This window comes from Chanodichthys erythropterus, chromosome 14 (assembly GCF_024489055.1).
Source record: "Chanodichthys erythropterus isolate Z2021 chromosome 14, ASM2448905v1, whole genome shotgun sequence".
Classification (NCBI taxonomy): domain Eukaryota; kingdom Metazoa; phylum Chordata; class Actinopteri; order Cypriniformes; family Xenocyprididae; genus Chanodichthys; species Chanodichthys erythropterus.
In genome coordinates, this window is record NC_090234.1 from 22756113 (window position 1) to 22782274 (window position 26162).

The window sequence follows — 26162 nt, forward strand, 5'->3', positions numbered from 1 at the left end:
TCTCAAATAACACCTGAGACCACCTTACACTCGCAGGACCTTCTTGATTGACTTGCATGGAGGTCTGAATTGGATTTTTTTTTTTTTTTTTTTTGCAGTAGAACTTAGTTACAACAGTTAAACCTGTAGAGGTTAGAACTGGATTGAAACTCTCAGAAATTAGCTGAAATGGAAGACACTAAACCCATTCTCCTTTGGCTCGCAATGCTTTAATGACTTTTCACTCCATTCCACTGTGTTCAATAGCATCGTCTTTCTGCACCACAAAGCCAATTTGTTCCGTTTCTCCCAAACAGCTCTAGAACAGACACAAGACATTAATAATTGCCCCGGCATAGCTTTTACCGATGTTACAGAGATGTAGTGGGTCTGTTCAACCTGCATTACCATCACCTACACAACCCTGCTGTAATTCAACAACACCAAGGCTGAGCATGAAGGAGAGGGAATTGCCCGGGTGTGTTTGGCGGGGATGTTTTGGCTTGGCTGTAATAACATGTCAAATTAGCATTTCTCCAATTCAGCACGTACAAAGGCCAGACTATAATTGCTTTAACCTGCAGCTTCTTTGTGGTGATGTGGTAATGAACACTTTCAAACAATAACAACACATCCATATTCCCTCAGCGACTCTGTCGTTGTTTAAAGCGTGAAGCTAATTTATAAGGCTCATGTTTGGCTGTTTCTGCTAGAGATACAGATTATACTGTCAAATTTCCATTTTTAGGATTGGAACCTGATTTGCTTATTTGCGTGCTCCATGAAGGTATGTGGAGGACATTAAAGGTGAAGTTTGTAATATATGCGACCCTATTGGCAACAGGTGGGATTACATTCGACTTGAGCGGCCATAATAACATTGTCTTAAGCAATGGTGTAGGGTTGGATGGGAAAAAAAAAAAAAAAAAAAAATTCTGATTAATTCCATTAATTATTAATTATTCTTCTAAACTAGCTGTTGTTGGACTTTTTGTTAGTTTTTAAAATAAACACTGTTGTAATGTACCAAGGTAGAAAACCCCTGTATCAGTGTTTCCTTAATATGACCAGTGTAGTCTGATTCACAAATAAATTATTCTAATGATCCAATTCTTTGGAGCTTCTCTACTGGAGTATTCAAATTCAAAAGCAAAGACTGCTAGTTCCTTTAGTGAATAATTCAAAGAGTCATTGGTTTGAATCAGTTTGAAACACCAATTTACAGCAGTAGTAGATTAACACTGTGTGTACTGATTTGTCAAAAGTCAATAGAACCCATTATAATCAGTGAAATTGTCTACACTGGATGTGGCGCGGCATGACACGACTGAACGCGACAAATTCACGTCAGTAAATGTATTCCCCATTCTATTTCTGACGTTGCCCAAGTGCTTTGCAACGGTCGGCTTGTCGTGTTCAGTGTAGACAGCTTTTAGCTGTTGCGATAAAAAGTCACATCTGGTGTAGACACAGTATCTAAATATCCATAAATTAATTATAATCAAATCAAACTGAATCAAAATTAATGGAACAGAAATTAATCAATAAATCTTTATTGATACCCAGTCCTACAATGCAGTGAGATTGGGGTATCTTTTTGAAACTTTGAGTGTTTGAAAAGACTGACCAAAATATCTGACATCCCTTGCAAGAAGAAAACATAATCTGGTATGATAGCCACTGGTGGTATGGCAGTGTGTTTGGCTCACACAAATATGGAAGAGCATAAAGTAAGAATCGCTGTTTGAAGTGCCAAAATATTGAGCTGACGTCTCAGAGCTATAGTGTGAGTGGACCTGCATTGCCAAGCAATTTAAGAGAGCAGTATTTTCCCTTGATAGCTCTGATAATTCATATGGTTTGCCCAGCTCTTCATCACACAGCCAAACCTTTCACCCACCTTATATATAACACTGATATACCACTGTTTGAATTTGTGCCCACCACTAATGTGAGTGTAGATTGCCTTTCCAGTTAAATTCTATCGCTGTTTCTGCCGTGATTGTATTGGCTGAGCGTTTGTATATCTTTTTAAATGCCAAACACTTGCAGTTTACATTCCTATGCGCAGCATTAAAATGAATTCAATCGATTCAAGGCATAATGAGCAAGACAGGCTAGCACAAATTAAAAGGAAACAGCCAACATCCAGAGCTCAGGCGTGTAAAGTCTCGGAGATGGAGTAATATTCTTCACTTACAGGTACCGTACTAGCTCTGCATGTTCATGATGGAAGAGGTCAGGGATACCAATGCAATCCTGCATTCATTAAAGTGTTTGCGTAACCCTCCAACCCATCTGTTATGATGTCTCTTACACGTAACCCTCGCAGCTATTATATGAAACGAGCCTTCAGGCAGGTTGTGATGTATGCTAGAATCATTCATCCATTATCTGCCTTCCATTAGAAAGCACTCTCAGGGAAATGAGAGTTTGCTGATTCTGGGATATTTAAGGAACATCTTGTTTTGAAGTTGTATGTTTTATTTCAGAAAGGTTGGGAATTTGATCCCATTCAGTTCATGAGGTGGAATTTGAATTGAGCTGGCCACACCCCACAGGAAGCTGAACTGGAATTGGCCCATTTCACACTTCCGGGTTTTTGGCTTCCAGAATTATCCACGCCGTGTAAGTTTTTCCGGTTACAGTGATAGATATCAAAGCCTCGATCAGAACCAGCTCGGGAATCAAAGTCGTTTTACGAATTAAATGTCATGAAAATGTTTGAACGGTCTTGGTGAATTATTGGTGAGACTACAGAGCTCTCATTAAGAGATAAATTTAATAAATAATTCGAAGTGATGGTGGTTAAACTGGTTATATTCTTCGTGTTTGTTTGGCGCGGCTGTGCATTATCGCGCTCCATGTGCTGTAAAGACAGTGCCTGTGTCTCAACGTGCATACTATCCATCCTAAATAGTAGTCTATTTGACATTAATATTCAGTAGGGATGCTCCGATACCGATACTAGTATCGGTATCGGGCCCGATACCAAGCTCATGTACTTGGTATTGTACTCGTAAAAATACCCCCAATACCAAAGACCGATACCTCACGTGATGTAACTGACAGAATTTTCATGCACAGAGACACCGGCGGCTGCAGAAGAAACAATGTCAGCCTCAGAGGTGTGGAAATACTTCAAATTAATGATGACAACACACATTGCGAACTACATGCTTTAGTTATCGATTAGTGATAGGTGGAATCGCGCTGAATGACACAGACCAGAAGCGCTCTTTCTCTCTCTCTCTCTTTCTTGCACGCGATCCCAGTTCTCTCAGACAGCGCGCGATCACTTCTCCTCGCGCCTGAATGGTCAAATGCATACATAGTTGTCAAAATATCCATCGTGTGGAGTATCTCACGTAAATACAGTCGATTATGGCTTAAGTGGATGTAAACATTTGGGTGAAAACAGGATAGGCTATGTGTCAGTATCCATGGATTCAGTCTTAAAGGGACCTTAGCCTATATTTATCATTAATGTTATTAAAACAACAAAATATGTTAAATAAATGTATACCTGGTAAATAAACCTACTGTATCTGAAAAATAAGTTTATTTAATTTTTATCTAGTCTAAATCTTTAATTTTTATAGTATTTGTTTTGTATTGTTTGTAAATTTCTTTTTATATAACAACAATTATATATTTTGGTAATTATGCCCTTTGAAGGTTATTGGACACAAACTCTTTAAGTTTGTGACAGGGATGGACTGGGACCAAAAATCGGCCCTGGCTTTTTGGCCCAGACCGGCCCACCACCACTTAAGATCACAAATACCACCCGTCCTTCCGCTTATATATATATAAAATTTATTCTACTTATTTATTTATTTTTAGTTGTTTACAACCAAGTCACCAAAATACGATGAATACACACTGAGCATAACCCAACACACAACAGTAAATCTATTAGCCTTATTACAGTTTACTTATTCTTATCACAATGTTAATTGTTGTTGGTGTGGGTTACTTATATCCAACAAGCTATGGTAAACAAGCTAGGTAACATTATAATCTCTAAAATAGCGGAGTAATCGGAAATAGCGGAAAAAATTCAGTCAAATTCATCAGTTATCATCTTTTGTTGTTGTTGTTGTTGTTATGACTAATTACTCAGCACCATCAGCGTTAAAGAGAAAATAATCACTTCACCCGATGTTTTTGAATAAAATAGCCTTGACAGCCGACTTACTGGAACTCATCTGTCTGTAGAACTGTTCTCTGCCGCCGGACTTCTACAGAATCTAAGCACAAGCGAGTGTGACGTGCGCGGTGGACCAAACCACTGTGAGGCAAGGGAGGGGTGACTCAAAATGTTTAATAAACTTAAAACGCCCGTTTGCGTTTGTATTGCTTTACTACTTACATAATTATTTTAGGTTTATATAATTTATGCACAATACTTAACGTGGTTATTAATTATATTTTTTATATTGCATGCAGGCAGAAATCTTATAGATGGTGCCGTTCAAAGATATGATTGAGCCAGTCCAGTGTCAATCAAGAAAACAACCAATGGGCCGCTAAGCTACATGTTTCATGAGCCGCGTCTGTCAGAAGGAAAAAAATAGCCTATGTGATATTTTTGACTAAAGTGTTTTGGGCCAGCAGCCCAGTGTCAAATGAAAAAGCATTGGGCCGCCGATCTAGGCCTACCACTTTCATGGGCCGAGAGAATTTTTTTTTTTTTTTTTTTTTTGGCGGTTGGCGACCGTCGGCCCCAAAAAGCACGTCGGCCCACCGGGAAAGTGCCCGGTATGCCAGATGGCCAGTCCGCCCGTGGTTTGTGACAAGCACATAAAAAATATTACTTTTTTCATCAGCGTAATAATAAAGAAGCTGCTCTACATTCATTAGTCTCACTGTGTTGTGCTTGGAAAACTGCAACATCCAAAAAAAAAAAAAAGAGAGAGAGAGAGAAATTAATAAATTCATAGGCATTGGTATCGGTATCAGCGAGTACTTGAAAAAAAGTATCGGTACTTGTACTCGGCCCTTAAAAAATGGTATCGGTGCATCCTTAATATTCAGTACTATTTAGGGTGGATAGTATGCAAATCGGGATGTATAGAGTGTTTTTCGCGACATGCTGGGGAAATGATCAGCTGGAAGCTCCCTTATCACGCAAGCCTGATCCTCTGATTCATGAAACAGGACCGCTCGCACCCTGGATGTTTCTGGAGATACATGCTATATATTTTTAAAACGTAATAAACTCACAACATTATTATGTATCTCATGACTTTATATCCCCTATTGAAGTATATATTGGGAGTTAATTTTTTTAAATGAATAAATTATATAAATAATGTTCATCGTATGTGATACGATCAGGGGGATTGCTGAATGAGTAGCAGTAGCCTATACTGTATGACAGCTGGTAAAATAAATCCACCTGCCGGTAAATTTGAGCAACGGTCTGAGTGGCCGTATAAGCTACAAACAAGTAGAAAATAATTTCTTTGTAGATTATTACAACAGCAACTTGGAAAACAGACAAAATAGAAAAGGTAAGAAGTGATATTTGAGAAAAGAGCATATCAATCTAATAGCCGTAGACTCATAGCGGAACTAACTTTACCCTGGGTCCCGTGATTTCCGATTCTTGTGAAAAAGGCCTATGACAGGAAATGGAATTTTTGGTGAATTAGTGAATTGCAAAACTTAATGATTTTCAGTTCAGAAGTGATGCAGGAGCTCTTCCACTATAGTCCACTAAATGAATATATGAAGAGTTCTGTTGCAAAAACCTCTAAGTCCATCCGTCCTATGTTTAGGTTTAGTAATTTCACTTTAATGGCAATGAAAAGGTTATTAGTCAGTTATTGAAATGTCACTTTAGTCAATTTATTGGTATTTAACTTTTTTTAATTTTTTATTTTAACCTTTTTTCTCTAAGTCCACCTCTTTGGACAACAAGACAAAGTAAAACATCTGTTTCTGCAGCAAAAAGAACACTGTTGTGTTTACTTGCTACTTGTGAAATCCTGTCGTTGCCACTGAAACTATTGACAAAACATGATAAAAACTTGCAGCTTGGCAATTGAAAGCTGGCTCATATGCACACCCACATTCCTTGCTACGAGCACTTTACTGATGGAACTGTGACTTCACACAGCACTTGCATACTGTTGTTCTCATGTTGCTTTGATTTATTCTACTATTCTCATTTGTAAGTTGCTTTGGAGAAAAGCGTCTGCTAAATGACTAAATGTAAATGTAATGTAAATGTCATTCATCTTGACATCATATGTTCGATGTGCGTCATCCAATTGGTTCTTCTGTGGACTCAAAGGCTTTTGCTGACAATGGGAAGTGGCATTTAACAGTTTCTGCCAACGAACCGGTGTTTCTGAATGGGCTGATGCTGGGATTTAGCGGTTTTGAAGCATTCGAAAGTATTTGATGCAATGTGCGGAGAGCATTCGCTCAATATCATTCTCATTTTTGACGTTTTGTGGCTTTTGTATCTGAACTCTTCATATAGTAGTAGAATTAAAATGAACTGAAATTCATAGAACTTTTTTTTTTTACATTTTAACTATTGTATGTAAATAAAAATTAAATAATAGAGTAATATAAATTTCATTTAATTTTTATTGTACTTTTTTTTTTTTTTTACATTCAAATTCAAATTGCAGTTCTGTATCCTGTTGTTCAAATTCAGGAATTCATTTGGATTGAATTTAAAAAGCATTCTCTGTTCAGTTCTGAATGATGCACAACCCTGCAATGCTTAAGATGATTGCACTTCACTTCTCTCTTTAAATGTGCCATAGTGACCACTTTACTAGATACAGATGGTTTCTTGCAGGAACTTCAGCATAATAGAGATACTTTTTTTTTTTTTTTTTTCCATATATGCAGATGATGTCATACGACTGTGAAGAGGGGAAGCAGATGAAATTAGCGTAAGGGATAAAGAGAAATGTGGTCAGTCCCCTGTTTTGCAAGCTGTAAGACAGATGAAGAAAGAAATGAGGAGAACAGCCTACCCTGTCATGAGTGGTCTACAGTGATGGATCGCAGAGATTAGTGTTAACTCTAACAGCTCGTCCATTGCTGTGGTAGCACAAAGATTTGTGCATGGCGTGACGATCTGGGACATTCTGCATAACACGCTAATTTTGAAGGCCTCGTCTCTAGTAACCATAAGTGAGATCATAGATAATACTTTAGTCTGTAAGCAGCTAGCCTAGCAACCATGTAGCAACCTCCTGGAAATCAGGCATTGTGGCTGCGAGGTCATGTGCCATTCACGTTTATTAATATATAATTCTAGTTATCTGTATTGAGGGATTGTCATGTAAAATAATGATTTTTAATATTGTGCAAAAGCTTTTTCTGCATGAGATCCATTTCAGAATCATTCCGTTTCCTTTGGGATATTTTCTGCAGTGGCAGATCTGAACCACTAACCTCTTTTAAGCCAAGAAGTTGGTCTGGAAACTAGGCATTGACAGGCCATTTATTCCTTCCCTGCCTGCTCCTTCTCCTGATCAGTCCCACATTACACACACAAACACACGCCAACACATCAGATTCCTTTTCCCTTGTAGTGGACAATGTCCCCTGCCCTTCCAGCTTTCGTGTAAATTCTATTCCAGAGAAAAATTAGCCGGAGAAATCCTTTCCCCTTTTTTAATGACAGAAACGGAAGAGGGGGAGGAGCAGAGGCTCAAGCCGCTGTAATTAATGAGGTCTGCTCGCTTACTAGATGAAGATTCATTTCATAGGCCACGTGAAGGGATGAGATGGCCTCCCTCCTGCATGAAGGATACACCGCAACACTCAGAGCAGGCAGGGGGGTAATTGATGACGGGGGCGCCTCTGCTGTAAATGTGCTGTAAAAGCCATTAGGAAGGGTTTCAGTCACACCAGTCTGATGCTTGCACAGATAGAACAGCCAGAGAGAATGCCGAAAACAGAAAAGAAGTGCTCCTTAGACACAAAGATGGCTTTTTGAGACTGAGTTCCCACCAGCTGTCAGCACATTTCTTGCACTCTCTAATTGCCAATGACCTAGTGCTCTGAAACTGTGAGAGTTGCCATACTGCAGCAAATTAAATGCCTTTTGTTGCGGCCTCCTTGTGATGGGCCTGTGATAATAAATATTCCTGCTATTAGCGGATGACATGGATTTATGACTCGATCAACATCACCAAAAATAGGATTTGGGGCTCCGTGAGATGGGAGGATGGGAATACGGGCCTGTCCTTGGTTTAAGCAGTCACTGTGCCTCAGGGTTTGTGGCTTTCCTCCAAGTCATCCACGCAGAGACTCCTGAAAGGAAGCTGCTTGTCATAGTCATCCTGCTGATAGGGTTAAAACAAGAGTGAGCCATCTTCCTCTTCCATGGAAGATGACACTCAGCATGCTGAAATATATTTTTACACAGGTTTTTGTTTTAGTAATTGTCTTTTGAATACAGTATGAATCAAAAGTAAAGGATAATATATTTGTATATTTAGAAATTAAATTTAAGGACATACTTTAAATTTAGTCAGTATTTCAGGTCAAGTGAAATTTATTTCATAATACACATTGTATCGAAGCAGCTCTACAGAAAATATGATTTTAGTGTTTATGATATCTTAATATCCATATTCGATTAGAGAGTGTTAATATAATTTACATTTTGTATCAAGCAATCAAACAGTTGAGATATGTTTATGTATAATAAATAATATATAATAAAAAATAAAGCCTTAAAAACAAAACAATTTGGTTAGTCGCAATTGTTCCTCTCTCACTGCAAATCCGCCACAGCTCAGTAGAGATAAACCAAAGTTTATTCCCTTCGAATTCCTGTCAGGATAATCTTTTAGTTTCCATCCTGATACATTCTTCTTTCCCAGTGGTATGTCTTTTTCTCTGCCTGGTGTCAATGAGATGGCCTATGGGATTATGGGTAATAAGGCATGGACCTTGGTCAGCACAGCCCATTCGACTGAGAACACTGTGAAATGAAAGCTCTAGCTTAAGTTCTGCCAGGAAGACTCAATGTTACGTCACCAATTAGTTTAGAGCTAACCAATCATTATCTTGCACTTGGAGTATATAAGATTGCTGACACATGTTTGAGTCCGCAGATGCTGATGCAAACCGTCACCTCCATCCTTCCCACCACCACCAGGATGGTCCCTGTCCATACCTCCCAGGGGGGTCGGCTATGCCCCTGCCTTCATCTTCAGGCAGGAAATGCAGAGTCCGCAACCCTTTAGGATCTGAGCTATGGACGGGGCCTACGCCAAAGAACTTTCTTAAAAGATTTTGCTTGCTGATTGTTAATAAATATGGTTGTCACGTTATCTTACCTCCCCGAGTCTTTCTGGTAGAACTCCAGTTCTTTCTCTTCACATTGTGAGACCTGGAAAAGAGAAAACAAGATAGATAAAGGAGCCTGTTTGCTTTTGGACTGTGCTGTCCTCCTCCAGGACACACAGGAGGGCAGTGTTCGGGAACAAAAGGTCTGAGGGACAGACTGTATAGTGTACAATGATACATCCCACTCCAAATAGGTGTACTTCACTTTCAGTAATGCCGTGACGTCAGTGATGCAGAAGTACCACGTGCACTTTTACTGTCATTGTCTTTTTTAAAGGAATAATTTATCCAAAATTTTAATTTCTGTTATTTACTCACCCTCATGTTGGTTTAAAGCTGTATTGCTTACTTTTTAAAAAAAAAAAGTAAGAAAAAGAAAAATCACCATTATGAGTCATAAAAGTGACTTGTGCACTATATAAGTCTTTTGGAATCATTAAATACCTCTGAGTAGCAGACTGAAATGTATATATGTGCATCTAAATGTTATTTATTTATTTTTTATTATTATTTTATTCATTTTCTGTCATTTGTTTTGGTCTGTTCCTCACATAAAGCTATTTTTTATCGTGCCTTTTTTTTTGGACAAAAGCGGCCAGGATGTTCTTAAAAAATCCCCTTTTCTTCGGCAGAAAGATTGTCATATGGGTTTGGAACAATATGAGAGTGAATAAGCAATGACAAAATTTTTTGGGTGAACTGTCACAGTATGCTGTTAAAACAAAAATTGGGCTGACAGCTAAACGCCATCCAATTTAAAACGTTTAACTCAAGTTTAATCTGAGCCCTCTAGTGAATCTGATACTATTTTCATGATCATTTCATGAGACATTTACTTGATAAATCATCTCTTTGGGTGCTTCAGAGAGCAATAAACCGATTATTTATAGGTGCACGAGCCTTCGGACAATTGTTAATGTCACCGTATCCTGACCTCACGGGTGAGTTCAAAGCTCCAGTGCTCAGTCAGTCGAGTCAGCCTGCTAAAGTGTTTATGATACTAATATCAGCCGGTCCCATATGGAGAGGGCAGACCCATAGACTAGTGACTGGGAGTGTAGAGGACACGGTTACCGGACCGTAGCACTGTCACGCAGAGATGCAATCATGACTGTCATTATTACAGTTTAGTCCTTCACCAGATGCCCTCTTAACAGGCGACCAAACCTGACTGCAGTACGCTTGCATGGATCACACCATCACCATACCCCTCTGGCGATCAGCTCCGATCTTCCAATCCGCTCACGTCCTTTAAGCTGATGCATTGACAATGTTTACTTCAGGAAGTGACATTTGCAACTTTATTTAGTTCAATGAGTTGGCGGCTATTGGCATGACCTTTTCTGCCATTGCTGTGGGTCCAATATGCCTTGGAGACTCCGACTTCTTTTCTTGTTTATATTGATGTTCAATAAACCCACGTTCTTCATTGATGAAGTCATTTTGTGCAATACTTATGAAATCCATTGACTAATAGAGGAGTGTTTAATTCCAATGAGAATATAAATATACAAGAGTAGAGTCAGAATTGATGAGAATGGAGGTCATGTTTATGCCGAGTTGTTTATTAGCAGTTGTGAAATGAAACTCTAATGATATAAAAATGCTATTTTGTTTTTGTGATGACAAATATTTTGGTCCCTTGTCAAACTAAAAATCAAAAACAGTTTGTAGAAGGTTTTACGAGTTTAATCGGGGTTAAGTCTCACACAGTTTTCTCTGTGAGTAAATAATGCCAGAATTTGTCATTTTTAATTCTCTTTTAGTTTTCCCATCCCATGTCTTCAGGAAATGGGTGCTGAAATTCTGTTTATATTCCCATTGGCTGCACCTTTCAGACACCGGTCTAAAAGCATCTTTCACTGTCCCAGTGATAAGGAAGTGCTTTATGTATTCCAGTCATGTTGGATATACACACACACCTTCCTGACAAATGCAAGGCCGGCACGAGTTAGAGCTATGGGGGGATGATAAACAGTTTTGTTTGTGTATCTGTGACTGAGTAAGGAAAGAGAGCATTTTATTTCTTTGATGAAACGCATTAGACATGTGGTGGGATTGAATCAGGTGCACTTCGGTATGCTGCTGTAGTAAGAAAATTAATACATAAAGCACTAAATAAAAATGTTTCAATGCTACCCGTTTTCAGTCTAGAATATGTTCGTGTTTATAAAACTACAGAAGCTGCAAAGCAGCGTCAACAGTGTCTTTTAAAATGATTTATCTCAAACAAGGATTGATTTTGTGTGTGTGTGTTGCAGAGGTCTTTAAATCTATTCTGCAAACACCAAATGTCTGCAAAAAAATGAAAGAAAAATGAAAAATATTCAAGGCTTAGTACTTCATTGCTGTTCATGTTCTATTCTCTTACTGTGAAGGTCCACTGTGAAGTTTGTGCTTTGTGATAGAAATTATGTCAGCTTTGGGGTTAAAAAAAATTATAAAGCATGTGCTCATATGAACACATGTATTTGTCATTAGAAGCTCTGTTCCAAAATCTACTGAGCTGGATTTTAAGGGATCTTAGACACAAAAACGTTTTCAAAGGATAGACAATGCGATCATGTCTTCTTCTCTTGGCTAAATTATAAGAGTAGTGGTGGTTATGATAATCCCATAATGCACTGCAATGGGCTATGTGAAGAAAAATGATGGAAAAATGTTGATTATAAATATACTTTCAACACATTCAATACCAAAATGTTATTGTAAAAGTAATTCAGATTCATTCAAATGGTCTATTTGTATTAAGTTTGTGTTACAGTATGCATTATTATGCTTGTTGGAGTAACTCATTAGCTTAGCAACATGCTAAGGTGACAATTTATTTCGCTGGTCCACTTTATACACTCTACTAACTTTGCAGCTACATGTCAACTAACTTTCATTAGAGTACTAGTAGACTGTAGACTGTTGTGTTAGGGTTCAGGTTAGTAGAATAAGTTGACATGTAGATGCAAAGTTAGTCAGTAGAATGCCTGTTGGAGGACCATCTAAATAAAGTGTTAGCAGATATTAAGCAGAGAGTCTATTAATACTCTAATGACTGTATTTGTAAAGTTACTTATAGTTTAATAGAATGTCTGAAGTGGACCATCGAAATAAAGTATTACTATAATGGCAATCTGTAAAATCATGTGTAAAAATCAAGGTTGCTTCTTGTGTATTGTGTTCAAAATGAGTCACTTATGAGATTCTATTTAAGTTATGCTTCCTGTGTCTGCTGCCTATCTAGGCCATTGAGAGCTCACTGGGTTTTGAAACAGAATGATAATCTTCACACTAATTGATCATAATATAAAATTCAGAACTGAGATTCATGGCCCAATCCATGATTTATGATCCTAAATAAATAAATAAAAGACAGTTCAATCAAGCTGCAGTCAGAGGCATAAACTGGAAATAAAGATGCCATTTCTTTGTGTTGTTTGCCTTTGTGCGGCAGTGAGGAGGTTTGCTGAGGGGCAGCAAGACTATGTTCTTCTTTATTGAAAAAGACAAACGAGGGGCTTTGTAAGCAGCCATGCTTCATTTTAACATCTACTGTGGCCCATGGCAAAGAAGTGTTGTAATCAATGAGTGTCATGTATGCTGCAATGTTCACATGATGTTTACCTGTGGTTTGTTTACACGAAATGCGTGTGTATAAAGAGCCTAGCAGGAACGCACAGCACATCTTAGCTCCTAAAGATCAGTGCAACTATACATAGATAGGTAGAGAGGTAGTTTGAAAATTAACACAAATTAAAAATCTTGATATCATTTTACTTTCATTTTTGGGTGAACTGTAAGGTTGGTGGTAAAAAAAAAATAAATAAAAAAATGTTAGTGGCTTTTTCTTCTTTTTTTTTTCTTCTTTTTTTCAAAGTGGGTTAGCTGTCAAATACGGTATAGAAAGGAACCTCCCCTATAACAAGATTATATCCCACAATTCACCTGTAATCTCACAACGGAGCCCCTGAGGGTGTAATAAATGTTTATTAGGCCTAAGCTTCTTTCATAATACCTCCCTCGCTCTAATTCATGTTAAAGGTTATTGAAAACACCCAAGTCTAACACCTGACCTCGACATATTTCAATTTCTCTTCATTTCATATTCTTTTCAAAATCTGTATTTTTTAGTAAGGGAACAATTTTGTGTTTTTTCTTCGCCGATAATTTGAAGGAGACTCAGAGGCTGTTATGTGCTTGTCTTGATTACTAATGAAGGCTTAAGAGCTTTGATGCCTTTAAAAAAAGACAACATAAAATCTAAATTAATCATACTTACTTTCCTAAAGTGCATTCAGTAATTTGTTCCTTATTAAAATTTTAAACTAAGAAATAAATATTACTTTTGACCAGTGTGATTGAAGTAAAATAATGAAAGGGTTCTGTCATCATTTACTCAAACTCATGTTGTTGTAATGGCTTTCCTTCTTCCTTAAAAAACAAGAAATTAATAAGCTTTCAAGCTTCTAAAATGCTGCAAAAGCACCATAAAACACCATAAACTAGTCCATATTACCCGTGCATTATATTTCAAGACTTCTGAATCCATACAATTGAACAGATTGAAATTAAAGTTGTGATTCACTGAAAATCTGGGCATCTAACGTAGCTCTCCCGAGTATGTTTAAGAGAGAAGTAAAGATTTTGTAAGCGATTTGTTCTTTTGAGTCAAATTTTTTCAATAAATCATTTAAGCCAGTTCACAAAACAGCATTGTGAGCTAAGCTTATCGTTGGTGCCAATGTTTCTCCCATCTACGTAGGGTTACGATGATTTAAAGAAATGCAGCCCTGGTCTCAATGATTTAATCATGAATCAAACTGATTTTAAATTCAGCTAAATGATTCAGTAACAGTGGTTAACAGCATGGAAAACAGCAAAGAGGACACTGTTCAAGATGTTTTCTTTTGTATTTCAGAGACTGGGTTTGAGGGTGAGTAAATGATGACAAAATTTTGATTTATGGGTCAAATATTCCTTTAAATTGACAGATCGCAGATGTGGCCTTGAAAAAGTATTTATTCTTCACAAAGCAGCCACCCCCGCTTCATTCTGTGTGCGTTTGTTAATGAGCACTTGATGAATAAGGGCTCTGCTGTTGCATGTTAAGAAACTAGCATAACGTTACTCAAACAGCTGTAGCTGTATAATAGGAAGATACGTAGCTGCATTGACAGTTAGTCTAATCATATGGTGTTGTAATGCTTGTGCTGACTCTCCTTTCCCTGTCTGTCTTTCTGGTGGGCACAGAGCGGGTGGCATGGGAGAGGCGTGGATGTGCTCATGGATGTTGTGACAGTGGTTCAGTGAGGCGTGAGAGGGAGGGTTACACTCTTGGCTCAAAGGCAATGCCAGCTGATGCAACAGATGGCAAATGTCTTTGATTGGTGCAAGGTGTTTGATGAGCAGAAATGGCTCTGTTTAATTACTTGTCAAGTTGTCCGTCTGGGGCTGGAGCCTCCTTGTCTGTCTTAGATGGGCTTCAGGCCTGATTGAATTGCTTTGCTTGATGGACTGAACCTCCAACCAGTTCCTGCACCTGTTGTTTGGACCATAAGAATGCAATTTCTCTCTTTCATTTTTGTTTTTTCTTTTCTTTTTGCAGTATGTACTGGCACAGAGAATAAACTGAGTACTCTGTCAGATCTGGACCAGCAGTATCGGACCCTTCGTAAATACTACGAGAACTGCGAGGTGGTGATGGGTAACCTTGAGATCACCAGCATCGATCGCAGTCGTGACCTGTCATTCCTTAGGGTAAGTACTCATGACATCTCAGATTTTGTACAGTATTTTTTGTTTTCCATAGTGTCCTGATATTCTGTGCCATATCAAAATCTGAGTTTCAAGGTGTCACTTACAATAGTATTTTAATTACCATACATGATTTGCCAGTGTCAGTTTAGTATCAGAGTTCAGACACTGCAATGGTATGTAATATGTTTTTTTTTTTTGTTTTTTTTAAAGAATTGTAACTAATATAGACAAATGTGGCGAAACACGGAAGTAAAGCAGCATCGCCATTACTGTGTGCCTTGCTGCTAAGGAAGTAGCAGAAGTAGCGTGTTGGTCCCCTAGGCTGTAGCGGATGTTAGCTATATAGTTTTTTTAGTACTTATGCTGTCCAGTGATGCCGGGAAGAGCGTGTTGTGTGGTTGGTTGTTTTAACAACAGCACAAAACTACAGGCCTGGAATAAAACCATTTGTGTAATCCACAAACCTTTGTTGCACATTGACTGCCCATGTTTACGGCCATACGGATTGCACAGAGTTCCTGGTCGAGCGGAGGACCAAGATGTGCGTCAAAAGTGGATGAAACACATAAACCGAGATGGCTCATCGCATGCCAGATGATTAATAAAATAATCTTGAATACCTGAAAGAACATGAATTTTATTGCTACAACTGGTTGTGACTAAGGCCATCCTTAAAAATATTTTGGTTTGCCGTAACAGCCAAAAAATAAAAAATGGTCGGTTGGTCGTAAAAAATGTAAATATTTTTTTTATTATTATTGCATCACAATTAGTGTATTGTGATTGTCAAAACATTTTAGTCACTTAGCTGAATTTTATTAAGTTTAGTGACATGTTACAATGTTTACATGGTAGGCTACAATTTCTGGTAAGCTACACTTTTTTATTATTTTTATTCAATTATTATTATTTAATTATTATTGTGATTTGATTTAATATTGACTCATTTGGATAAATATTAGGTAGGCTACACAAGGTAGGCATTAATTTTTCTCAAGAAAAAAACAACTCACCTAACTTAATGCTGTAAACATACTGAGAGCCCTATCAGCTGGCAGTATTATTTAAAAAATAACTATTTAAATATAATGCATTTTTTATTATAATAAAAACTTTATTTAATGATATAAGTAAAAATATAATAAAGATGTAATACAGTACACATATCAGCCAAAACTGTGTGTTCTGTGTGAGGGGCTGCTAGCTGACAGCGTTCGGTCATTTCTGAGAGATTTACCTCAGACGAAGGTAAGTGTGAATACATAAATCCATTTTGGAAAACATGTTTACAAGAACATAACATTATACGTTGTTTGATGTTGTAATATTTTTTAATCTGTATTTCTAGCATGTCACATTTACAAGCACCAAAACGGTATTTATTGTTTGAATTTCGTAATAAAATTGACAGAATCTGAGAGCTGAGATTTTTTTTCTATCATAAGTAACCTGCTCTGTCTAGTCTCTCGGCCTCTCTGTCCTCTTTACTTCGCGATTTTTTTTGTGCGTGAGAAAATGGATGTGTGGCGTGAGAGCGTGTGAAAAGCGTCAATTGCATGTCTCTCACATTTTATTGCATTTGTATTAGCTGTTTGAAGAGTAAAAAAAAAATTGTGGGTCTTAACGCAATTACAATCGGCAAGTCGGTCGGACTAAAAGGGGAAAAAATAATTAATTGGGTCGGTCCTAAATTGACAGGGTCGGTCAGGTTATGGCAAACAAGAATATTTTTAAGGATGGCCTAATAATTATTTGAAACTTGTGAAGCTTGAACATATTAGCAACACAGCTAGTAATGACAGCGTTCGGTTTTATTGTTGTCATCAATTAATACACTTCTTAATTACATTATATTTTTACATTATTACATTATGTTGTCAATAAATTACGTTTATCTGTAAGTTTTGGCCACAGCCTGACATCATCTACCCAATGTTCCCTTTCACCAGACATTTTCTTTAATGAGCAGGATGCGCTTTCATTGAAATGTCATTAAAGGGCACCGGCAAGTGTCACACCGTCACACTTCGCAGGCACGCAGTAATGGCGGCAGGCAAGATGGCGGCGCCCATAGAGTTCGCGGCGGATTTGTGTATATATCACCATACATTGCCCAGTTTATTAAACACAGTATGTTAAGACAATTGTTTTGCATTACAAGTTTTTTAAAATGTTTTTTACATATTGAAATTAGTCAATATCTAATTAAATATGCACACATTTGCATACGTTTCAAGAGCAGAAATCTGAACATTGACGCCCATTAAAAGTATTTTTCTGAACTCATATTTCACTTTTGTTCAGTCAACCAGCAGATCCTTGTTCATAAATGAGGTAGCTTCTTTGTTCATTTAATTCGCAAATGACCTGTCCCAGTTCATTTAATTCATTTTCCAGACAAGATGTTTCATTGACTCCATTTTAAGGCTGAAATCAGAAAAGCATATGGCAGAAATAATAAAAGTAGTATGATAGACAAGCATATAGTGTGGAATTGTATACTAGTATGCCTCTGTCTCGTTGGGATTCAAAACACCAAGTCGTTCAGTGAAGGGCATATTCATTCGGTTGGTCCAACCAATGATATGCTACTTGAACTTCTGTGCTATTTGCCTTTGAAGTCAGAAAAACAGTAACTAAAGCAATCCTGGGATTCAGACGGGTGAGATTTCTGAGTTGTAAGTGCATGGAAGTGAATGAGAAAACATTATAATTTTTTTTTTTTTTGTTCACGACTAAAACACCGCTAGTGAAGGAAAAAAAAAAAGAGCTAGATGGGAGTCTGACCTCCCTGCTTACCTCCCCTCATCCACATTGCAGCCTGTGCCATGATGAGGATAATGGGTAGTCAGAGAAAGGTCAGGGATCTTTTCTTCAGGAAGAATATAGGTGTAAATATTGTGTGTCTAATGTGTGTTCAGACGTGACTAGCGTGGCTTTTTGAACTTCCTTGTGAACACATTGCCTGCTAGTTACTTATCACCCATCCCTTGCCTAAATTTAAGACCAATTTCAATTGATTTCATTGGAAATGTAGGAGATCCTCAATGTGGTATTTTGTAGGTGAGATGTATAGCTCTAAATGGTTTTGGCAGTTTTGATAAAACTAACTGAATATGTTCAAGTTATACTAATTGAACTGATTATATTCATGGCATTTGAGGCATAAGATGTTGTGAAGTTATTAAAGGAGTAGTTCACCCATATAGTTTTACTCAATATCTGATTTAGTCGATTTGTGAACCAGATCAAAAGAATTATTTGTTAAACTGAAGTAGTGATGTCAAATTCATGACAGTATTGTTCTTTTAAATTGAATCTTTTCATTGAATCGGTTGATCCATTTTACAAAACTAATATGATTCGTTCACTAAAGTAGCAATGTAATTCAGATCAACCAATTCATAGAAAACATTTGACTCAAAAGAACAATTCACTCATTAATCAGACAATTTTACTTAAATTACTCAAGTTTTGTGAACCGGTTTAATTGATCCAATGAGCAAATTAGGTTCAAAAGAATGGTTTGCTCATGTTCTGAACATTCTTTTGAAAACACAGTATGAATCATTTGGTCACTGAAGTGGCAGTGTCCAATTCATTATTTAATTGTTTATTTGAGACAAATCTTTTCAATTAAACAATGTATATGGTTCATAAAACCAATTTGAATGATTCGTTCACTAGTTGGACTGATTTGGTTTTTATGGACTCAATGATTAAAGGCGTGGTTGATTATGATTTCAATTTTTTAACATTACGCTCAAAGTTTAATGCAAAGGGACATATTTTCTTTTAAATAATTCTCTAAGGACCACAACAAATGGCTGGTAGGGACAACAACGAGTTTCCTCCCAGATTAGTGACGTAACTAACCCTAATATTTACATAAACATGCAACAAAGGGGGCAAGGCCATGTTGGGCTGCTTTAGAGAAGAGGAAGAGTAGTTGTAGTAGAGTGTTGTTACCATGCTGTCATTTTACACTGGACTGCTTCACAAACGAGGGTCAATTCAACGCTGGATTTGCACAAAAGATTAACGTGACGACACATGTTAATCGATGAGAACTCCACGGAAACTACATATATTTATCCGCTAACCGTACAGAAATGTCCAGATGCATTCTAAAAGTTGTAACTTCTTCCTGAGTCTCTCCATCAGTGTCTGACTCCAGTTTGAACTATGTAAGGCTGAACACCGCTATGGTTCATTCACACCAGACATGAATGAAGCATTAAGCGTGAGTGATTTACATGTTAAGTCAATGCAAATACGCGAATAGACATCATGCGGCGCGAATCGAGCGTTTCGAGCGAAACACGCAAGTTGAAAAATCTGAACTTTGGCGAAAATTTGCGCCGCGTTAATGAATCAGGAGCTTGCTCTAGTAGTGATGTGACGTAGCGAGCTGAGGCAGAAATCCGAAACAACAATGGAGGACAAAATCATTGTCGCTGTACATCTTCATACTTTTATAGAAACAGGAATAAAAAGGATCTTGCTTGAAAGAAAGTGAGTGAGGAGGTCGGACAATCTGGCAAGTTGTAAAAAATGGTCTTTGAGCTATATAAATATACATATTGAGACTACAAGCTAGCTAAAGCCGACCAATTGAGCTTATTCACTGTAATTTACAACTATTTCCCTGCTGACAAGTTGTGTTTATTCAGAGGAAGTGTGTGGAAAGAAGTGGGAGAGTCTGGGACACATATAGGAGTGGGAGAGCCCCTCTCATGACGCAAATTCACGTCTGTTGTGAAGTAAATTTCACGAGCGAATGAAGCGAGTAAACTCAAAATGCCCAAGCGTCCAACTATGCACGAATAGCGCAATTTATTTGGCTGCGTGAGATTCTCCAGCTTTGTTGTTGTTGAGCAACCAAAACTTGAGCTGTTAAAGCTCTGTCCTCTTCTGGAAAGCAGCCGGGAACAGCAGCTCATTTGCATTTAAAAGGACACACACAAAAACGCTGTGTTTTGGCTATATAGGTCCCCTTTAAGGCTTAAACTTTAGTCTGTTCCCTACACAAAGCTAATCTATTGGCCAATCAAAGAGGACCTTAGTGGACTCCCCTCATCACAGGACCCGGGACAGCATTCCCAGTTGTCCTGTCTGATGTCATCCCTGCAGGTCCATCATTTCTGTCTTAGAGGAGCATCTTTTTCCTCAGAGATGGATTTTCTGCATTACTGATTGTTCTGGAATCTGTTTTAGATGAGTTAAAAACTATGATGATCTCCTTGAAGAAAAAACACACAATGGCACCCTGCATGTCAGGAAGACTGTGCAACAGAGCAGGGCAACCATTGGCCTCCCGCTGGGGTAATTGGCTAATGCAATTACTGGTTTTAAAGTAAAAGCACTGATAAACGGAGTCATATTATTGCTCAGGCTGAATAGGATTATGATGGTTAGACAGAACACATTCTGTGCTTAGACATCAACCTAAAGACAATTCTGGTCCATGTGTATTTCACCGCACCATAGGGGATGATAGAGCACAGCGAAAATCACTCGTAGGAAGATGCTTTAACATTTAGACTGCCATCTTTGTAGGCCAATGAGGTCTTGGTGTATCTAGAGGCTTCAGTTGCACAGGTTAATTGAACTTTAATTGAGAACAACAGCAGGGGCAAAGGGTGGAGTCATATGTGTATTTTTGGTAGGATTTTTAATATTTTCAGGCATTAATATCACGCTTCCCCAGGGTCTTCATGTCAGTTGGGGAAAACTTCACCTTGAAGAGACAAGGAGGAGAAGAGAAATCTTTTCAGCAGTTGACTAGCTGTCTCTTGGGTGATTGAAACTGATGCTTTCTTTTTTAAAGATAGCTGTAGATTGATGGCCACTTCCAAAACAGCCAGAATAGCTTTAGTGGTAAACAGAGTTCATCTTCTTGTGCCTTCAGGGCTGATGAATTAAACCCTCTATGTGATGAATAACTGTAATTCTGCCCTCTTAAAATTTCCACATTTCTCTTTTAAAGGCAAAGGTTACATTGCATCCCAGAGTTAGATGTTTTGCATGGACGTTTAGTTCATGTGGACAGTTGCTGTGTTTCCATCCCATTTATGCGCATTTTAAATTTGTGTTGAATTTAAACACTTGATATTCCAGAAACTCTCAAAATTTCCATAAGGTTTATGTGCAAGGCTGAGGTGGAGTTTAAGGTAATGGAAACATTTTTCTTTTGGCAAAACAGATGTCGTATATTTATTATTTGAAAATGGCTTTCCACTCTTTCTCCGAAGAAATATGATGAACACGGTGCTACTGTATAACGTTCAATGTTTTGCATTCTCTTTTGTTGAATTTTCCGAAATACATTCTAAAAAATGTAAAACATTTCGAAATCCAGCTACTGTCACCCTCTTGCAAGAATCCACCGTCTTTGATTAGGCCGTCTTTCGACCCTCCATCCACATATAATGCTTTATATGCTTAGTTCAGGATTTAATGAGCCGATATAGAGTTAATAACCGGTTATCATTTCCAAGAGGAAAGCGTAAATATTTCCACAAGGCAGCATGTCATTAGGCTGAAGATTAGATACTGCAGAGTGCCTAGAGTGCGAGGTCTGATTGGAAATATTACTAGATACGGTGTTGCCATGGAGCCCTGACAGGGACCAGAATGGTTTTTCTTTTTAATTTCATGTCGCTTTTTTTCTCATTGACTGTCTCTTATTTTTCCCTCGCTATGTACATGTTGTCTGTTCTAGTCAGTTAAAGTGGCTTTCCAAAATAAGCCATGTTCTTAAAATAGCTTTCAGATCCTGAACTGAAGTGATCAGAAGTTGTCTTTTGGCACTTTAGCTCTGACGTGACTTTGCTAAAGGGTCACTGGTCTTCAACTGTCAGTGACATTTTGCAGATTTAGGGAATTTAAAATATATATATATATTTAAAGGAGTTAAATAATTAAAAGATTAAAAGGGATTTAAGGAATAATGAAAAATAAATAAGAAAGGTCTATTGTAGTTATTTAAGGTGCAATGTTTACAATTTGGGAGGATCTATTGACAGAAATGAAATATAATATACATATGTATGTTTTCAGTGGTGTATATATACCTTACATAATGAACCGCTATGTTTTTATTACCTTAGAATGAGCCATTCTATCTCATACACCGCAGGTCCCCCTATATGTTAAGTCGCCGGCATGTTTTACATAGTAGCCCTAAATGGACAAACTTCTAATTATTGGTGTACAGTGTCTATGTTGGTTACGGCCCTGCCCTGAATTAAAGTGTTGTGACAGCATTTGAATGTAAATATATGTACAAATCTGCATATATATTTATCGAATTACCATAAAACTATAGACTATATAGACTACAGTTCTGGGTGACTTGTGATTGTTTTATGTCTTATATAAGCAAATTCTAAATAAAACAATCACATCAGGAAGGAAACTCAGTGTCCTCCATTGTTTTTCACAGCCCGAGGCGTCTCTGAGCTCGGATGGGCCGAAGGTTGCTGCTGTCAGAAACATTCACCTCCACTTCATATAAACTTTCCTATTTGTTTGCTGACTCTAAATATTGATTCAAATCAAACTTACCTTGGAATAGAGAACATTTTAGGATTGTTTTCCTGGCAAATGCTGTCTAAGCAGCCGTTGTTGTGTGGGATGTGAATACTTGATTCTCCATTTAACCCTGAGAATATGCAACTCAGTCTTATGATGATGAGATGCAATTTACTTCCATGAACTTGAAAATGGCACAAAGTATTTGAAAAGTTTTTGTTTATATTGTTTGGTAATTGATGAATTATCTGGCTTTTTTCAAAAAATAGTAAACTACACTGCCTACTACAGTAGTAATAAAGCCTTATAAGTGATAGCCAAAATTTTCAGCTTTAAATTCAGCAATAGCTGATTATAGTTGTTTGATTTTTGTGTATAGTTGTTTATAGACTTATTGAGGCAAGTTTGTCCATCTTCAGCAATGGTTATATATTGCTTTAAAAACAAGACGTCTTTACACAAAGACAAAAAAATTATTATATTTTATGATGAAATGGACAAAAAGGTTGTCATGAAATTATGAAAGCAGTTGGATATGTGTGTTAGTTTAGTAAAATGGACATGGAGTAAAGTAAATACTGAATGTACTTTGTACTCTGAAAGTAAATAAAAAATAGGAAAAAGTATAATTTTTGTATTGGAAACGTAACAATAAACAGTTTTTAGGGGTGTGACGATACATTTAGCACATGAGGCGAGATGATACACGATATTGGGTTCATGAGAACAAGAACATATTTTTATGACTGGAAAAATAGTATTTTTTTTCAACTGAAAGCCACAAAATGCAAAACAATGCATATGCATTTTACTTATTTAACTAATTTACGGCTGTCACTGATGATTATTTTGGTAATCGATTTTAATTTTAATTTTAATTTGGTCAATTATTTTAATTAATTGGGTAATTGGATAATATTTATAAACTCAACTCAGTCATGCTTTTCACCTCGATGAGAAATATTGTCAAGTTTTAAAGCTGCTGGGGTTTTTTTTTTTGGTCAGAAATGATCCAAAATCAATTTTTGAGCATGTACATAACCAGCCAGTGTTCGAAACTATCTCCTTACCTTAGCTCGATTCACAACATTAAGCTTGTAATAATGTTTTATAATTCAGGTGGTACTGGTGGGTTTCTGCGGGAAATTCGAGCATGTTGCCTTTTGTCTTTGCGTCATTGCATCACGTATGTATACATTAAGAAGGAGTCCCAGCTAACTAGGCTATATCGCATGTGAGGTGGATCATTTATAGCCTTTTCTCACAGCAGCTGCAATAATTATCATAATTATTATAATTTTGATGGCGGATTGTATGGTGACAAATTAACGTTAGAGATTAGACTGTACAGAAGTTGAAATCTACAGGTAACGCTAATACACACTAAATACACAGTCACGCAATGCTGATATTGTTAACATTAACAATTTGAGAACAAAGTATAACAATAATAATAATTATTATTATAATTAATAGGAGGCACAACCCACATACAGATAATAACCCCTAATAGTGTTTTTAAATTCCTAAAAATGCATACTAACAGTACTGTAATGAAGTTCATGTACTTTATACCCCTGGTAATGTAGTTTTTCCAGGGCCAAGTGCTCTACACGTACTGCATTAGATCAGCTATGATCGAGAGACGTTTTCACAGTGCCCTTCAATATTAATGAAGACTGATGAAGTGTTTGGGAGTCCATGTCTTTCAGCTCTGACTGGATAGGATTGACAATCGCAATTAGCAAACTCTCAAGTTCATTTCCATCACTTTAATGTGACATGAAGACGGGCTTAAAATGGGGGGTGAGAGAAGGTGCAAGAGAGGAGGGGAATTTCATATGCTTTGGGAATAATTAGTAAAATATTAGTGCAATTAGAGGACACAAAGCAAAAATATCACTTTCAAAGAATATCAGTACATATCTTGACTGTCAGATACAATAAAACTATTTATTATTATTATTATTATTATTATAAATATATTGCATATGTTACTGGAAATATATTTATGTTGTTGTAATAATAATCTTAATAATCATAATGCTTATTTAATGTATAAAATATATTGCATATAGTATGTGGATATTACTGTAAATGTATTTATGTAGTAATAATAATAATAATAATAATAATAAATGTAAGGACATTTTTATTTACTTTTGTACGATAAGCGAATTTGGTATGATGTAAAATCCTGGGTTCTTTAGCAAAACTAGTTGGGAATATCTGAAACTTTTTTACCTCATGTTTATGCATGCACAGTTTAATGGAGTTTTAAAAGAAATATAAACACTCCCACACATGCATGGAAAAAGAGAGGAAGAGAGACCTGTTTCTCGGCTCATGGCCCGCTCCAGCGTCTCCTCACTTCTCCTGCCTACGGCGAATGTCAGCACAGGTTCACATTCACAAAGGCTCCACACACGCGGCAGTGCTGCAGTCAGGGATGTCTCACTTCCCGTAATGATGAGTGTCGTCCAGCGCGACTACACCTCAGGAGACAGTGTCGAAGAAAGAGCAGGTGTTTGAGCTGAAAGAAGAGACAATGATATAGTGAGACAAGGACAAGAGTAGCAGGCAAGCATTATAGCATTTTGTTTACTATAATGTTGGGTTGTATGTGTTTGGGTCCAGTCAGTGTTTGTCTCTTTTTATATTGAGAGGCTAATAGAGGGCAGAAAGTTTACCAAAATTCTTTACCTCTTCCTTTATTCCTAAAACATATTTTCTACAGATATTTGTGAATGTGCATTTCAGAAATTTTACATGCTGTCCAGAGTTTTGATGGACATTTTTGACTGGCAAATATTAACGGATTTTAGACAAATCTGCCATTTGGGGGCCTTTAAAACTCAATCCTCTGTTTAGCCCTCAAAGATGAACACTTTTTTTTTTTTTTTTGTCATATTGAAGAAATTTGTACACTTATACAAAGAAGTCTGCCTTTTCCAGAGTTTAAAAAAATGTAATTGCAACTTTTCTCATAATTGAAACTTCATATATAATTATAGACTTTTTATGTCTTAATGTCTCACAACTCTGACTGCATTTCTCATAATTGTGACTTTATATACTTATTACTTCCGTGTATAAGTAGCATTATTAAGTAGCATTATTTTAACAGTCCTTATCTTAGTGACCACAGCTGGTAGATTGATGGAAAAGTGTGGGAATCCTGACTGTTTAATTATTAAGCTATATGGTTAAATATTTCAAAGAAACTCAAAATAAATGCAGTTTAGAAGGTTTCTAAATTACTTGTCAGAATAAATACTGTTAGAAATTCAGCCCAGGTTGTCGTCGTTCACTCATCCATGATGTAGTAGGTGGTGTGCTTGAGCCTCATAACCTCACAGCAGGAAAGTACTGCTGAAGTTGTGCTGGTCATGTGTTTAATAATGGCTGGGTCAGTGTTTAGTGGTGAGGGCTGGAGTTCACAGGGTCTGTCCTGACTCTGTGTCAGGAAGATGTATGAGCTGTAGTCAGGGCACATCCTCCCCTCACAGTGCACACTAATGATGCTACAAGCCCTGATGGACACCTTCATTACAGTCAGATCT

General features: G+C 37.2%; 1 protein-coding gene across 3 annotated transcripts in view; it reads left to right on the forward strand.

The window, feature by feature from the left end:
• Positions 1-26162, forward strand: part of LOC137035332 (receptor tyrosine-protein kinase erbB-4-like) — a 395576-nt gene that overhangs the window by 182972 nt on the left and 186442 nt on the right. For all 3 annotated transcript variants that reach the window (XR_010897054.1, XM_067408484.1, XM_067408485.1), the window contains exon 2: positions 14912-15063. Coding sequence is in view for 2 of the 3 variants with exons in the window: in XM_067408484.1 (XP_067264585.1) it covers positions 14912-15063 (152 nt within the window). In the remaining variant the exon portion in view is untranslated. The remainder of the gene's footprint in view (positions 1-14911; positions 15064-26162) is intronic.